The 14838-nt window shown below is 47.7% G+C and overlaps 1 protein-coding gene across 3 annotated transcripts in view; it reads right to left on the reverse strand.

Moving 5' to 3' along the window:
- NTNG2 (netrin G2) overlaps nt 1-5534 on the reverse strand; it is a 44910-nt gene extending 39376 nt beyond the window's left edge. The window contains exons 1-2 of one of the 3 annotated variants that reach the window (XM_061352725.1): nt 5027-5534; nt 1386-2486 (exon numbers count right to left, since the gene is read on the reverse strand). In XM_061352725.1, the coding sequence (XP_061208709.1) occupies nt 1386-1598 (213 nt within the window). In that variant the 5' untranslated portion in view covers nt 1599-2486; nt 5027-5534. The remainder of the gene's footprint in view (nt 1-1385; nt 2487-5026) is intronic. The other 2 variants (XM_061352723.1, XM_061352724.1) reach the window with 2 other exon arrangements.
- Between the last annotated feature and the right edge of the window lie 9304 nt (nt 5535-14838).

Below are 14838 nucleotides of genomic sequence, written 5' to 3' on the forward strand. Positions count from 1 at the left end.
CAGAGTTTGCAAATACCTGCAATGAATGTAGTGGAATGCAATCTGGAGTTCACCTTGTAATCCTCCTGCAGCCAGTCAGATAAATGGAAATACAGACTGACCCATCAACAGCTAACTCTTTTATTTGCAACCTTTGACTTAATCTTCCTTTTCTAATGGTCCTTTAAAAGGAGAAGCTGCTACTTATCTGGAATTGGTGGAAATGTCTTCCTTGGTGTTTAATGAGACCCCTTAGGCTGGAGGGAACTGGCAGCATGTTCTGATGGTTGTAAATGTTTGGCATCTCTTGGTATCAAAGCAGCATTTTTCTCTTGGGATTTCAATAGGTGCTCTGAGCTTGCTGGGCTCGGGGTGTTTTCTAGGTATTGGTGCATTTCCTAGGTGGCAAACTGAGGCATGGCATATGTAAGTTTGGATAATGCTGGCAATATAAAATGGGACTGGGCCCACTTACTGAGAGATAGAACTCCCCTTCTCATTATAGGTAGTAAAAGAATACTACACTCCTTTTAGAAGGCACTCCTTAAGCAGTGGAAACCCTGTGTGCATGGGCTGGCTCGGTCCCTGTGCCTTAAACATGTGCTTGGACCGCTGCTGGAGGACATCTCTGGGAGGGGGCATCACAGCCATAGTGTTTTGCTCTTTGCTTTGACCCCTGAACTCTTTTTAACAATGTAAAGCCTTGTGAATTATAAATCAAATGCTCCTGCTGAGCTTTGTGGTGCACGGAATGAAATGCAATGATTAATATTTAAAAGAAAATAAGCTAAAGATTTTAACTACAAGGGCAAGTGTCTGTCCACAGACTTCTCATGTGGAGGCTGGAAGAGAGGGAGGAACATATTTTCAGGGACTTCAGTGAAATCTGTGCCTGTCACCAACTGCCCGAGGTGCTGGTGCATGGGGGCCACACTGGCCTCTACCACCCTGCTCCGTGCTCTTACTCATGCTGTACCCATCTTGGTAAAACCCTGGTGCCAGTGCAGCCTTTTGGGATGGGACTGGTGCACACATCCCGCATCTGCTTGCTTCAGCAAGCATATAATACACTACTCAGCAAGCAGAGGGGTGGCTCAAGTGGTGTGCTCTCTGGGGGAAGAGCTTTCCCAAACCCCAGGCCATGACTTGCTGAGCTCTCCCCAGCTCCTCCTTGCCCTCCGTCATGCTAGCACCATCCCTGCTGTAGGGCTGGCCTCTTCATCACAGCACTGGGATGGGCAGGACACTTTCTCCCCATTGCAGACCCCGGGTTGAGAGCTCAAAGCAGCAGCCCCCGTTGCCACCCTGAACTGAAATGTCCTCATAATGGCATCTCAGCAGGGCACTGCCTTTAGCCACCTGCAAGCCAAGTCTGTTAGAACACATCAAACAGAGAGAACACTTACATGGGTGCAGAACCTCTCCGGTGGGTCCCCGCAAGTGATTCCTGCTGGATCCACCCGTACGGTCACATAATCCTTCATCCGCATGGCCTTGGGTTGACAAGCATAGAACTCCCATGACGGTCCATCGTCCGTGGTCACCCAGGACTTGCAAATGTCATACTGTCCCATGGCCAAGGGGAGACAGTGCGAGAGGAGAGCAACCAGGTAGAGCATGGCAGCTGCGGCCAAGAGTGGGATCCCTGGTTGAGGGCAGTGCCGAGATCCCCGAGGAAGGCAGCGACTGAGCTAGGGGTTGCTCTCGGGATCAGCATGGAAACCGCTCATCTAAATATGATCCAGTCGAAGGGAGATCCAGATGGTAACAGGAACGATCCCAATCAGCACACTGTATTTGGATGTGGAAAGTTTTCTGTCGGCACAGAAGCCAACTCTGCAATTCACTTGATTGGGAAAGTTTTGGCTGGAGTTGCTGATCAGTGGTCAAAAGTCTCCCTTAGCCTCATTTTTTCCTCCTTTTATTGTATGAAAGGGCTTCCAAATCAGCATGAAAATATCTAGAGGTGACTCCAGTCAATCAATAGAAAGATCAAGTTCTGAGTTGCTGATGAAATTTGATAGGATTAAATTGCAGAGGCCGTGAGATGGTGCTGGATCAGGTTTTCCTCAACCTTCTTGTCTGCCACAAATGCGTCGCTGTGGAAAGTACCTTAAACTGTGGTCTGCCTTAAAGTATTATTGGGTGGATTGAAGATTAATATATAGATATAGCATCTGGTCATCAGTACAACTGTGACAAGAGAGACCCTTTGGAGCTAAAATCCCTTTCTCCCAGGGGTGTCTGTGTCAACATGAACACATTAGGTGATGATGTCCAAGGGGTCTGGGTGCTCAGTGGGTTCATAAGAGCAGAGCTGGTTGTGCTGCTTCTCCCTCTGCCTCTCGCAGTGGTGGGGAGGCACTCACAGGCAGAGATTTCTGTTTGACTCTGCCTTTTGGAGCATCGAGCTCCCCAAAGCCTTCAGCTGCAAGCCATGCAGCTACGTGAGGTCTTCCCTCTCTCTCATGGTCAGGGCAAAGGGAGTGTTCATTATCTGGCTGCACCTGCAACAAATTGGAAGACAAATTAGCTGGGAGCAAAAGGGGACACTTGAAGCAACAAGACTTGTAAGAACAGGGGTCCCCCAGGAGATGCAGCCCCCAGCTGGGCTTCCCAAGCCACAAACCAAGGGTTTGTAAGAGGGAGATCTACAGCTTTAATAAAAAGAAATCCATAATACGATGCTTATGGTTTTTCTGCTGCGTGGGAGATGGGAAGGAGCGCGGCCCCATTTGAGATATCTGGTTTGTAACAGCGGCTGGACAACAAGAGCTCTAATGGGTCTTCAAATAATATCCAGAAGCGGCTATAGGTCATTAGAAGATGGAGAATATGCAGACACAGAGCAGGGACAGACAGACAAATGGCTGGTCTTAAAAAGATAAGCAAATAAGTAAGACAGCTGGAGAGACAGATACATTGTCCAGCATCCTCACACAAGATTTATCTGAACAATAACATTTAATAAAAAACAATTTAAAGTCCTAATAACATTGTGAAGGTTCACCTAACACAAAGAGCAGCGACCTTCCCAGTGTTCAGCTCAGGTTAGAGCAACATTTCTGCAATTTTGTTGTCTTTCCAGCAGAGCTATAAAAATCTTCAGTAATTGCAAAACAAAATGACAAAGAACTGGGGAAAAAAAGCAGTAATAGACTCAGTCAAACCCTGCCTCAGTGTCAGATCCAGGGGGGAGCTCTCATACAAGAAGGTGGGAGGCACGGATCCAGAATAGAAATTCAGCTCTGGATTAATTCCCTCTCTAGTCAATTCCCCAACTTTCTTCCACAATTCAGGGACGTCTGCTTCAACAGCACCTCTAGCATCTGCTTTCTCATAAAGCTCACTTACTAAAACTCAGCAGCTCCAGGTTAACAGATGCATTGATTCATGTTCGGGGGGGCTTCGTGTCACTGTGCTACCTCCTCCTTCCCCCCCCCCCCCCCCTTTTTGATCGAAAGATTGCTGATTGGGATGAATGAGTTGAGAGAAGAGAAAGCTGTCTCTCATGCTTCAGCGCCAGCTCTCAAAGAAGAGCCTGTTATAGCGGTGTTGGACCTGAATAAACTCCCAAAGAAAGAATAGACTGTCTGCTATTTTAACATTCTGAGTAGATGTAGTAAAAATAATAAACCGGTGTGACAGTGTTTGTAAGTCCCGCTGACATCAGAGCTGTCTTCTCAGTCACAACGAGTCAGCTCCTAATTATTACATCAAACTGGGCACAGCCAAGTGCCTAATAACAGCGGAGAGCGTGAGGCTGGTATCGTATAGGAAACAGGCAGGGTGGTTTTAATGAGGACCCCAGTGTTAAGTTTATGGATCTATTTTCATAGCCTTAACAATTATGTTTTGCACTTGAATGGCTGTTAGGGAAAAACCCGGGAAGAAAGGATCTATACTATCTATTAGTGCCTTGTTATGCCGTCTAAATGTCACAGATTCCCAGGGAAATAAAAATGTGCTGGAAAATGTATTTACTGTCAGTCAAGCAGCCAAGCGTGCGGGTCCCCTGCGAAGTCTGTGGTGCAACACTCCCCAGCATTGTCCCTTTGCAGAAAGAGTTGCTCTGAAATAAGCCAGCACGTTGTAAACGGCGGGGGGGGGGGAGAGGCTCCCTTAATTCCAGGTTTTGCCCTGCTTGATTTGGTTTGGGTCTTAAGAAATCTTCACCCAGTATTATTAAGAAACTGCAGTTCATGGGAACAAATGGAATCAATGTTCTTTGTTTTCTTTGAAGAGTACTCAGCAATCACTGGGGACTGATAGCCAGAGTATTAAAAACACAAAATTAGATTGCATCTTGGCTTAGCTGGTTCCTTCTCTTTTATTGTTATTATTATTGGATTAACACCCTATTGAAGTAAAGGGACGACGCTGAGCAACAACTGAGCTGCTCTGGAATGGGGATGAGAAAGTAAACTCCACGGAGGAGTTTTCCATTTGCTTTCACAAGTGTCTCCATCCAAACGAACCCCAACCGCGCTCAAAGCCCCGCTGCCCGAGCGCGAGTTTGCCTCTTTTTTCCCCTTCCGAGCATCCCTTCCCCTCGCACTCAGAGCCAAAGTTGGGGAGCACCCTGCGCTCCGGTGGGGGCACTGCGCCCTACGAACACCGCGGCATAGCCCGGAGGGAGGGCACCGCGCTCCCCCCGGAACGCCCGAGGGGCTTCGCTCCCGTTCAGCCGCTCCCCGCGGTGCGATCGCGGCTCCGGGCGAACCGCTCCATCCCCCGGTTGGTTCATCCCGAAGGACTCACCGGGAGCTCCGGGAGGGGCCGAGTCCCCGTCCGCCCCCCCACACCCCAACCCCGGCCCCGCCGCCTCCATCCCTCTTCTCCCGCTTCCCTCCGGAGACTGGGAAATAAACCCCATCCCGCCGTGGGGATCCCGCGGGATCGCACGCACGGCGGGAGAGCCTCGGAGCAACTTCGGAGGCGCGGGGGTCACGCTGGGTTTGGGAGATGGGGCTGCCCCCACCCCGTTCCCCCCTTCCCTCCCTCTTTTCCTCCCCTTCTCCCGATGCTCGGCGCTGCAGGTCCTTACCGGAGGGAGCTCTGCGGCGCGGGGCTCCCGGCGGAGCTGGGAACTTCGGGGCTGGGGGGACCCCCCCTTTACACCCCACGGAACCCCCCCCAGCCCGGCGGGCTGCCGCTGCGCCGCCGGCCCCCAAGGGCAGATGGCCGGGGGAGCTTTGTGCAATCCCCGGCTCCCCTCGCAAGTTAATGCCGAGGCTGAAATCCCTCTCGCTCTCACTTTCAATCACAATCGGAGCTTTTATCTCCGTGCCTGATCCCGGCTGCGTAACTTCCTCTGTGCAGCTTTAGCACACACCATCCCACCGGCGAGCAATGTGCTTCTTAAAGGTGCAGGGAGGAAATGCGAGCGGGGAAAAGGGGGAGGAAGAGGAAAGGGGGAGGGAGGAAAACCACCCGAGGAAGAGGAGGCTGCGAGCGGGAGCCTTCAGCACCGCCGGCTCTGTGGGTACCGGTGGGGCAAGGAGCATCCGTGCTGTCCCGGTTGCCTCCGTTTGGGGAATGGCAGGGCTGGGAATGCCGCTCCTGAAAGGGTCTTGTTCAAAAATTCTTCCTATAAAAGCTTAAAAAAACCCATAAAAATAAAAATCATGAGACCATGTTTGCGCGAGGGAGGGGGAAAAAAGCTTCAGTCACGAGGGTTTCCCCACACGTGTAAGTTCTTGCTTGGAGTGCCCTGAATATTTTGGGGAGGCTTCTGCTGGCGAAGATGCTGTAAATGAGGCTGCGTGCCTGTGTGTTGGGGGAAGAGGGGGTGGTTGGAATTAATAGGATAAACAAAGCAGGAATTCGGAGATGGGGAAGTCAGATGGCTGGGAAACGCTGTGGGAATGTGCTCTGGGATTTAACCAAACCAGGTTTTTCTTTGGTAATGCAGGGGATGTAAGGTGTGATAACACCCTCCAGCGCAGGGATGCAGGAGCTATAGGTGTTGCTTAAGTCAACTCTTTGGTGTTCATGCACATGGATAAATGGCAGTCCATTTATGGGGAGGGAAACCAGAGAATCCCCATAGCCCCCTATGTACACAACCACCAAAAAATGTCTGTTCCTTCCTAAGCAAGAATTCAATGACTTCCAGCCAGACAGCGCATTGTCCAACCTGTGTGTGCTTTGCAGCCTCATCAGCTCAGTATTTCAGTAGATGATTTCCTTTTCCTCATTGCTCTGAGGTCCCGATGTGGCTTCTCCCATCTACAAGGTGCTGGAAAACACACAGTCCATCCCTGGACTGTGACTGGGCAGATTTGATTTAGAGTTGTTCTGGGAAACGTTTCCCATATATTGGAGCATAAGTGAGATTTATGAAATGCTGCGTATATCTTGACTGTGGCCCAGCCTCAATGTTCCACTGATGATCAGGGTGGTCTTTACTGCAAGGCTGTCTTTGATCCTGGCTCCATCTCCATTCCTCTGATCAGGGCATGGACTGATACTTTCTGTATGGTAACTTTCCCTGTAAACGCTTATTTTATGGCAGCAGTATTACTGAAGTGGGAAGCACTGGCTGGGAATTCAAGGCTGGCTAGTATATCTGGATTCCACTTTGTGCCTTTAGGTCTTCTCTGTAGTAATGACTCCCCATGGAAATTCCCCACGTCGCACTTATTACTCCTTTATTAGTTATTATGGCGAAGTAACGGGATAAAAAGGAGTTGGTATTTCATTTTCATTCCCTCTAATAGCCACGGCAAAGACCAAGTGGTGTGCTGATTATTGACATCAGAGTTAAGTGATACGCACGCATCATTAGGTTTCAATTGGAAAGAATAACAGCACAGTGTGAGTCGTCACACTTCTAAACTACATGGCATTTAAAGCAAAAGCCAAGTCGTTTTTTTCTCAGCCCTGCAAGCTCAAAAGATCAGAAGCTGGGAATAAGACTTGTATAGACACAGGTAAAAGGCGCTAGCTCCAGGCAAATCACCAGATTTAACTAATCAGAGTAACCCCCCCAGAGAGGCTGGCAGCAGCTGCAGGGCTTGTCCAAGGTTATGCAGTGATTCAGGAGATCCAGGAACAAGCTCCAAGGATGGGAAAGCTGCTCCTGTTCTTGGATGAACCCACAGCTCTGGCTCCCAGGGTCTTTAGGCTGGGAAGGGAGAGAGATGGTCTGTGGCACTCACAGCCCAAAGGAAGCGATGCAAAACAGCGCTGCTGTCACGGGTGGGAAGGGATGGGGAAGAGTTGCAGTGTATGTTTAAGTTTAGACCATTTGCATTGTTTTACCCAGTGCATTCTGCAAATACTTACTGCTGGGTGTCATTCCCATCTGGGTGAAACTGCTGGGAGGAGTGAGATGGATGTGCTTTACCTTGAGGGGACACCTCTGCCCCCTCGCTTGTGCTGAGCACTCCCTTCTCACACAAGGAGAGTGTGGTTGAAAATCAATGGGTCTGCACCGAGATTTAATTACTACAGCGTAGGCAGGGGTGGAGAATAAGGCCCTTAATATTTAATACATCCTCTACTCCCAGAGGGATCCCCAGGGCTCCAGGGCCAAATGTAAACCCATTATAAGCAGGTGTAATTCTATTGACATATGCGGGCTCGCACCTGTTTATACGATGGCTGTATTCAGCTCCTGAAATCTAAATGGCAAATGGTGCTTTTGACATGCGCAGAGGAAGAGGGAAGTGTTTTCCCGACTTGGGATCATAGAGGATGTACTGAAAGAACAGAAGGTAAACGTGACACCTCGCAGTCCCCGTTCGCGGTGGCGATGCGCTTGCTAACACTTGAGCTGAGTTGAGTCCGTGGAGAGAGATCCAAGATTACTGCCAGAATAATAACCAGGCTTATAAAGGACCTTTCATTTGGGGATGCATGTTGCTGTATCACCTATAATAGCAATGCGTTCTTTTTATAGTCCTTATCTAGCAATGTGCGGCCAAGGATGTCAAAGTGCCTACTGCAAGTGAGTAAGCATTTTACTAGGTGGAAACACACAGCTTGTAATTGTGCTCAGAGCCCAGGAGCAGGTGAGAGACCCCTTTGCTTGTGCTTGACAAGTGTGGACACCTTGTTCCGGCAGGGGCTTTTTCCAGCCTGCCGTGACCTCAGGGATGAAGTTTGCAGGGAAAAGGGAAGAAATGACTAAAGGTGCTTTGTTTGGGATGTTATGGATGATGGGAGGGAAAGCTGCTTGAACCCTGCACTTTTCGGGTAGGGGATTTGTCTCACCTCACCACCCTTGCACTGTCCTTTTGTTCTTAGCGAGCTGACTGTGGAGAAAGCTTGATCAGAACGGGCAGGTCTGTGCTTCCCAGTTCCTTGTGCTTGGCGCAAGGACCAAATCACTCAGTTCTAAAAGGAAGGGAGACGTAATATTTTGTAGTTAGCAGAAATGCTGGGAAACCCACACAAAGCCTGAGAAACTGAGCAACAGCCAGCGATGGTACACGCAGTCCACAGGGTGGGTGGGGGATATTTCTTGCCATGCCCTCCCTGCACAAGGGACCAGACTCGCAGGTCCCCTGCTCTTAGGCACACACATACACACCCCTGCGAGCAGGAGAGGGAAGAGCTGAATGCTTCAGTCCCTGGAGTACTCTACAGCCTTTTTTCCTTTGTGAAAGCTACTGTGGAGATGGCAGAGAGCATCTGCTCTGGGAGGGGAGGCTTCCCCCAGCTCCCTGCCTCGCACCCTCTGCGCAAGCCCTCGGATGCGTTTTCTGCAGCTCAGATGGTTTTAGAGGGCCCTGGGTTGAATTTTGCCCTCCCTGATTAGATAACCAAAGGAGCAGTGACTGTACTCTCCGGAGAGAAGATGCTGTCTCTTTCCTGCCAGAAGGACAGCTGGAGGGAGGGTGGGATCTTCAGCATGCAAGCACTTAGCCAGATCAAGGAAATGGGATGCAAAGCATTTTAGGCTAGGAAAGGTTGTTGTGCAGGGAAACATGAAGCTGCTGTTCTGTTAGGGAGATAACGCCTCTCAGAACGCTCCTGCGTGCCAAGCTGCAAGCCTGAACTACGGCAGGTCATTGCCTCTTTAAGGAAAACAAGCATGACAAGTCAGAAAAAAGCCCCATTACTGTTTTTGCTGAGAAAACTTTGATCATTTAAATATTATTGATGCACATTAACCCCATCAGAGATGGGCTGGGTGATGGGAAGTGCTTCACCTTGACACAGGGAAAATATGTTGCCTTCTGTTGCCTTGTCTTCTGCCTTGTCTCTTGTTTCATATATCAAATCAGAGCTTAGCCAAGTGAATCAGCTCAGGAAGCATTTAAGATTGATTTGATTTTGGGGAAGGTAGAGCTTTCCTTATCGTTACCAACTGTGGGGGAGTAAGCATGGATAAAAACAGGAGGAGCGCTTAAAGGGAGGGATCTATAATTAACAACGCCTCAGAAGGGGAACTTTCCTTTTAACTTACTATTAAAATGGAAGTGTCTGAGTATACGGTTTTGGCTCTGGGGATCTCCTCCGTATCCTTGACAGACCCCTGCGAATCCCTCTAATCCCTGCCTCAGAGCACCTCTGTGCTTTAAGAACAACTCCTGACACCCCACGGAGGACTCACCCCAACCCATGGATCGATTCCCATGGGAAGCCCTAGTGTTGTCCCCATGGCCTCCCTCAGGGTGATGGGGAGCGGAGCTTCCTCGGCAGCCCCAGTCTCACACTGGGAGGAGATGCCTTCCACAACTGCTTTTTAACCTGAGGAAGGAACGTGTCACTTGCACTGGAGCTGACAGCAGCAGGGAGGGTTTTTAGGTTATTGGTTGAAGAACACACTCGTAACGAGCGAAGTAATTGAATAAACGCTGACAATTTGATGCAGAAAATGCATAATCAGCGAGCTGTGGAAGGTTGACTTGCTCCTTTTTTTCCCCTCTCTCTTCCCTTAGCACTGGGATGAACAGTTTATTCTCTTCCAGGCAGGTGATGTGTTCAGCAGCACAAAACCAGCAGGCACATGCCCATGCTCCCCTCCCAGGCACACATGTGCTGATTGCCAGCTAATTGACCCAGTTATGCTAATAGGCTATTTCCATCACTGGAACTTCATAAATACCCAAATAATCAATCTCAACACTTAACTTTTTATTGGGTCATGTGCTGGTCGAGTACTCACTTCAGCAGCTTCCCTGGCTCTAGCCCAATTACAGTAGCTGTGCCTATACAGGGGAGAAAGGTGCCAGTCCCTGGGTATACAAATGAGCCCACACCAGGTAGCACTAAGAGTCAGTTGTGCAGGAGTAACTGGCTTTTCAGATCCCAAACACAGCTAGCTAATAAACTGTGGATGTAGGCAGTGGAGCTGACACATCCCAGCGCACTGACTTTCCTTACCCAGCCACCATCTCAGCTTTACACAGATGGAAACTCAGTGAATTCTCAAGCCCCCAGTTTCAGTCTGACAATGGGAACAGCATCATCTGTGTCATGTATGTTGGAAGGAATGAATAGAGAGCTGAGCTCACTAATCTATTTGCATATTGAAGACATGGAAAAAAACCCTCTTCTTGCTTACTCTGCTGCCTACTCGAATATCTGTGAAACAAGGAGGATGATAGGGGCCATCTTCCTCCTTCAGATCTCAGTGCCCTTGAACCAAGGAGTGATTGCCCCATCCAGCCTTCTTGGATCAGTGTGAGACTCAGAACTATCTACGCTGTTGAAAGCTCCCCATACCTTTAGGCTGGTGGGCAAAAGGCAGTTCTTGGACAAGAGGGCTCATCAAGATGGATGCTTTGACTTTATGTCATCAGGACATATGTCATCCATCCCACATCCGAATCAGCACCTGCATACCTAGGGCAGAGAGGCTTGACCTGCCAACTGTTTAATAAATTACAGCATACTCCCCCCAAACTATTAGCATGGAAGGGCACACATTCACAGGAGAGACAAGCTAAGGACACAGCAGGTGACAGGAACAACGAGCTTTTCATTTGGATAGAGCTGAAAGAGTTGTTTATGACAGTAAAAGTGAAACAGCAGCACACAGCAGTTCATCCATATCCTGTGCAGGTACTAGGCTATGACTTTATGTTCAAGGCTGAGCTGAAGTTTGGGCTTGACTCTGTTCAGCAGCTCAGGATTATCTTCTTCCTAACTTGAACCTAGGTTTCCTCTAGGTTATAGCTGTCTTAAGTAGTAGAAGCGAGATCCAGATCAGGCTTTAAGGGTTGGAATTTATACTCTTGTGCTTCTGGTATTAATTTCATATGCAGTGGAAAAGTAATATCCTGTCTGTCACTAGGGAGGAAGAGATGTGCGTGCGTGTATGCGCACAGTCAGTGCTAACTGTTGAGCTTTTCCACCCAAATTTCGTTTTTGTGAAAATTCCTAAATTAAAGTGAAAATGGGCTGCAGAAACGATGAATGTGAAATACCAATAAGGCAAAAAGCATGAGATGTTTTCTCTTGTTTTCGTAACTCATGGTCTTTGTGTGTAAGAGTGTATTGCATGGCAACTGCATTCACACTTCTCTTTAATAAAAGATCCTAGCAGATGGACCCACTATTAACGTGTATCCCCCAGATTTGCATATTTCATATTCATGCCAAGATGGCACTAAGCACACATGGGATGAACAAGGCTGATATAAACACAATTGCACCAGATTAATGCTGTGATCAAAGGGTATTGTCCTAGCATTCCCATCAGTTTAATATTAGTTATTAATATTGTTAAACTCCTCCCGGAGTCAAATTAAGGTCTTCCAAATACAGTTGGACAGGGCTCCTAGGTACTACAAGTTGATGAATATGTTATGAATTCCTGAGAGAGAGGGCTAGGAAACAGCATCTGCATCTGAGCTGTGAGGATCTCAGGGCTGGAAATGTGCAAACCTCAAGGTTTGGTCCAGTATATTGTGTAATTAGGTCTCAAAATTCACGTCTTATCCAAGACTGTATCTGAGTTTCTCAGAATTCAAGTGCAATCACACCTAGTTGGATGACAAACCTATCTGTAATATCAAATATTAGGCATTACAAAGTGGTATTCTGGAGCTAAAAATATATTTGATCCCATTGTTCTAGTCCATTAACCAAGCACTGCACTGCACATACTAATAGGATCAAACATTAGGAAAAATTTATGAATGAGCATTATTGTGACTGCAGAAATTAAACACAGCAGGTTTAAATATACAAGCTCTCAAAGAGGAAAACTTGATTATCTCCTATATATCTGGTGCCAAATTCTGAGTGAATTTTAAGTGAATCTGAGGTAGTCTGGGCTTGAGTAATTTACACCTTCTTCCAGCTCCCTTCAGCGTGTAAATTATACCTGTTTCCACCAATATTGAATCTGACCCATTGCACCAAGGATACTAATGAAATGATGTAGCACCAGATAATGCAGTTTCAGAGAGGAAGAGCACTGTGTGTACACAATGTGGCGGTACTTGGGGTGTGTGAAGCTCAAACTCATGTGTGATATCCCTGTACTCTGTTCTGTGTTCTGAGTCTGCAGCTCCCAGTGGAAATGAACCACTGCTGACCCAAGTGAGCACTAAAGCAACTGTATTTCTGCTGTTTCTGAGTGCTGGGTGGAATGTGGACATGATAAAGTCCTTCTTGGAGCTGGGAGTTTGTCCCGTACTCACTAGATCAGAGGTGAGGTATAAAGTATACAGTAGCCCCACAGCTGTGGTTTCGACAAGAATAAATCACATCAAACCAATCTGATTTCCCTGTGACAGGGCAGCAGGTCTCAGAGAGGGAGAAGCTGGAGATGTGAATATGTCTTGACTGCACTAAGACTTTTGAGACTCTTTCATATGGCGTTCCCAGGAGCAAGGTGGGGGAATATGGTTGAGGAGAAATGCTTTAAGGTACCAAACCAGCTGGGAAAGCACACTGAAAAGCTATCAGCTGTTTACTGTCGAATTGGAAGGACGGCTTGAGTATGGTGCTGCAGGGGTCTGTGTAGGGTCTGCTGTTGCTCAATATTTTCATTAGTGACTTGGGTAATGGAATATGGAGCAGACTTATTGCATCTGCTGACAATACCGAGCTGAGAGGGGCTGCAAGTGCTCTCAGAAAACAGGAGAAAGGCTCAAAAACCTTAATAAACTGGAGACACAGGCTGGAAAGAATAGATTGACATTCGAAAAGCACAAGAGCAAAGCAGAATGTACAAGAACTACTGAAATGTGTGTCGGGAAAGGGCTTGTGCAGGAAGCATTTCTAAGGAAAAGGGGTAATATCTTGGGGAGGACATTAACCCTGAACCAACTGTGGTACCTGAGTGTGAGAAAATCAAAGCTGGCATCACTGTGTGTAAAGAGAGTGTGGTACCTGCTCCCATCTGTACTGAGTGTTGAGGAGGAGCAGGTTTGGTCAGGTTTCTGCTGGAAAAATACACAGAAATGAAAGAAAGGTCAGAATTGTAGGAAGCAAACCTATTGAGGAGGAAAGAGGAAAGAACTGCAGTCGATTACTTAAGGCTAACGCAAACACAGCAATAATCTCCCAAATGTAAAAGATGCCACAATAGTAGTAAACTGTTGCCTGCATTCACCAGAGTAGGACAGAGTAGTGGGATAAACAGCAGCAATTTGGGATAGACTTTGGGGACAATGTTCCATCTGTAAGGATAGCTGACAGACCATATGGGAGCTTGTGGAATCTCCTTAAAAACCTCCAGGGATGACCAGGTTAGAGCAACTCCTGTCAGGAGCGATTTAGGTAGGGTTGATCCTACCCCGGGGGAAGGAGATGGACTAGGTGACCTCGCTAGATCCCTTCTCCACTTATTCCCTGTCATTCTATGTGTATTTCATGTGGCGGTGATATTGTGAGAGCAGAGAGCTTGATTCTGCATGCAGGGTAAACATTTTACATTTAAATCAGGAAGTCTTGTTTACTTGTCAGTCTGTTGTTGCTTCAGTTTACATCTTACTAATTCGAGTTGAACACTGAATTATAAATTACAGTGATGGGTGTATGAGGAGTATCTAAGGAAACAGACACTGAAACCTATTAATCTATAGGTCACATCGATCAGAGTGTTTTAAATTAGAATAGCATATTCCTATTTTTGAATATGTTTGAAAAGACTCTGTTAAAAACAGCTTTGTTTTAGCACCTGCAGGAATTCTCCTACCCTTGGATAGGTGCATATCCTTCAGCAGGCACACAGCAAAAGTTGATGTTGGCGTATCCAAAAGACAGGATGAATCCTTATGCTGCCACAATAAAAGGAAACCATTGGGTTATTTCAGTGAAGCCAGGCAGTGGTCTGGCTGGCAATTAATGAACACATTACTGTTAAGTGATAGCTTTAAAAAAACAGTTCCCGAGTTGTCATAATGGTTCTTGCTCCCCTTCCCTCCGAGCATTGTAATTGCTCCTTTACTGGAAGCGGAGCCCCTCCAACAGCAGGATGCAGTAGAGCAGGGCTTAGCAACGGAGAAGCATCCTGGACTTTAAGCGTAAGGGGGGGGATCTACACCAGCAGAATGTGATTCCACCAATTAATTTGCTCAAGACCCAGGGGTTAGCACTAATTTTTGCACTAAGTGCCGGGAGAGCTTTAATGGCCGCAGATAGCGAACACTTGAGTTTTCACTTCGGCCCTCTCGGAAGCCGAAACTGCCAGGATCAGAGTGCCCTCTAGTATCGCAGCGGAGCATTAGCTTCCCTGTGCCACCTACTGAACTGCCACATCGCAGAAGCATTGCTCACTACAGCAGAATTTGCCTTCTGTACTTTCACAGCATAATTGCACCCGGTGTGTGAGCAGGAGCCGGGGCTGAGCTTGGAGCTGCTCTTGCCTCTGTTGGCAAGCAGGCAGGCACAGCTCCTTGCTTCTGTCCTTATACACTGCTGTTTTAGGATAAGAATGCATGGAAAGAT

The sequence above is a fragment of the Neopsephotus bourkii genome, unplaced genomic scaffold, assembly GCF_033783945.1.
Source record: "Neopsephotus bourkii isolate Nb327-2 ecotype Australia unplaced genomic scaffold, CSIRO-AGI_Nbou_v1 NB_659, whole genome shotgun sequence".
Taxonomy (NCBI): domain Eukaryota; kingdom Metazoa; phylum Chordata; class Aves; order Psittaciformes; family Psittacidae; genus Neopsephotus; species Neopsephotus bourkii.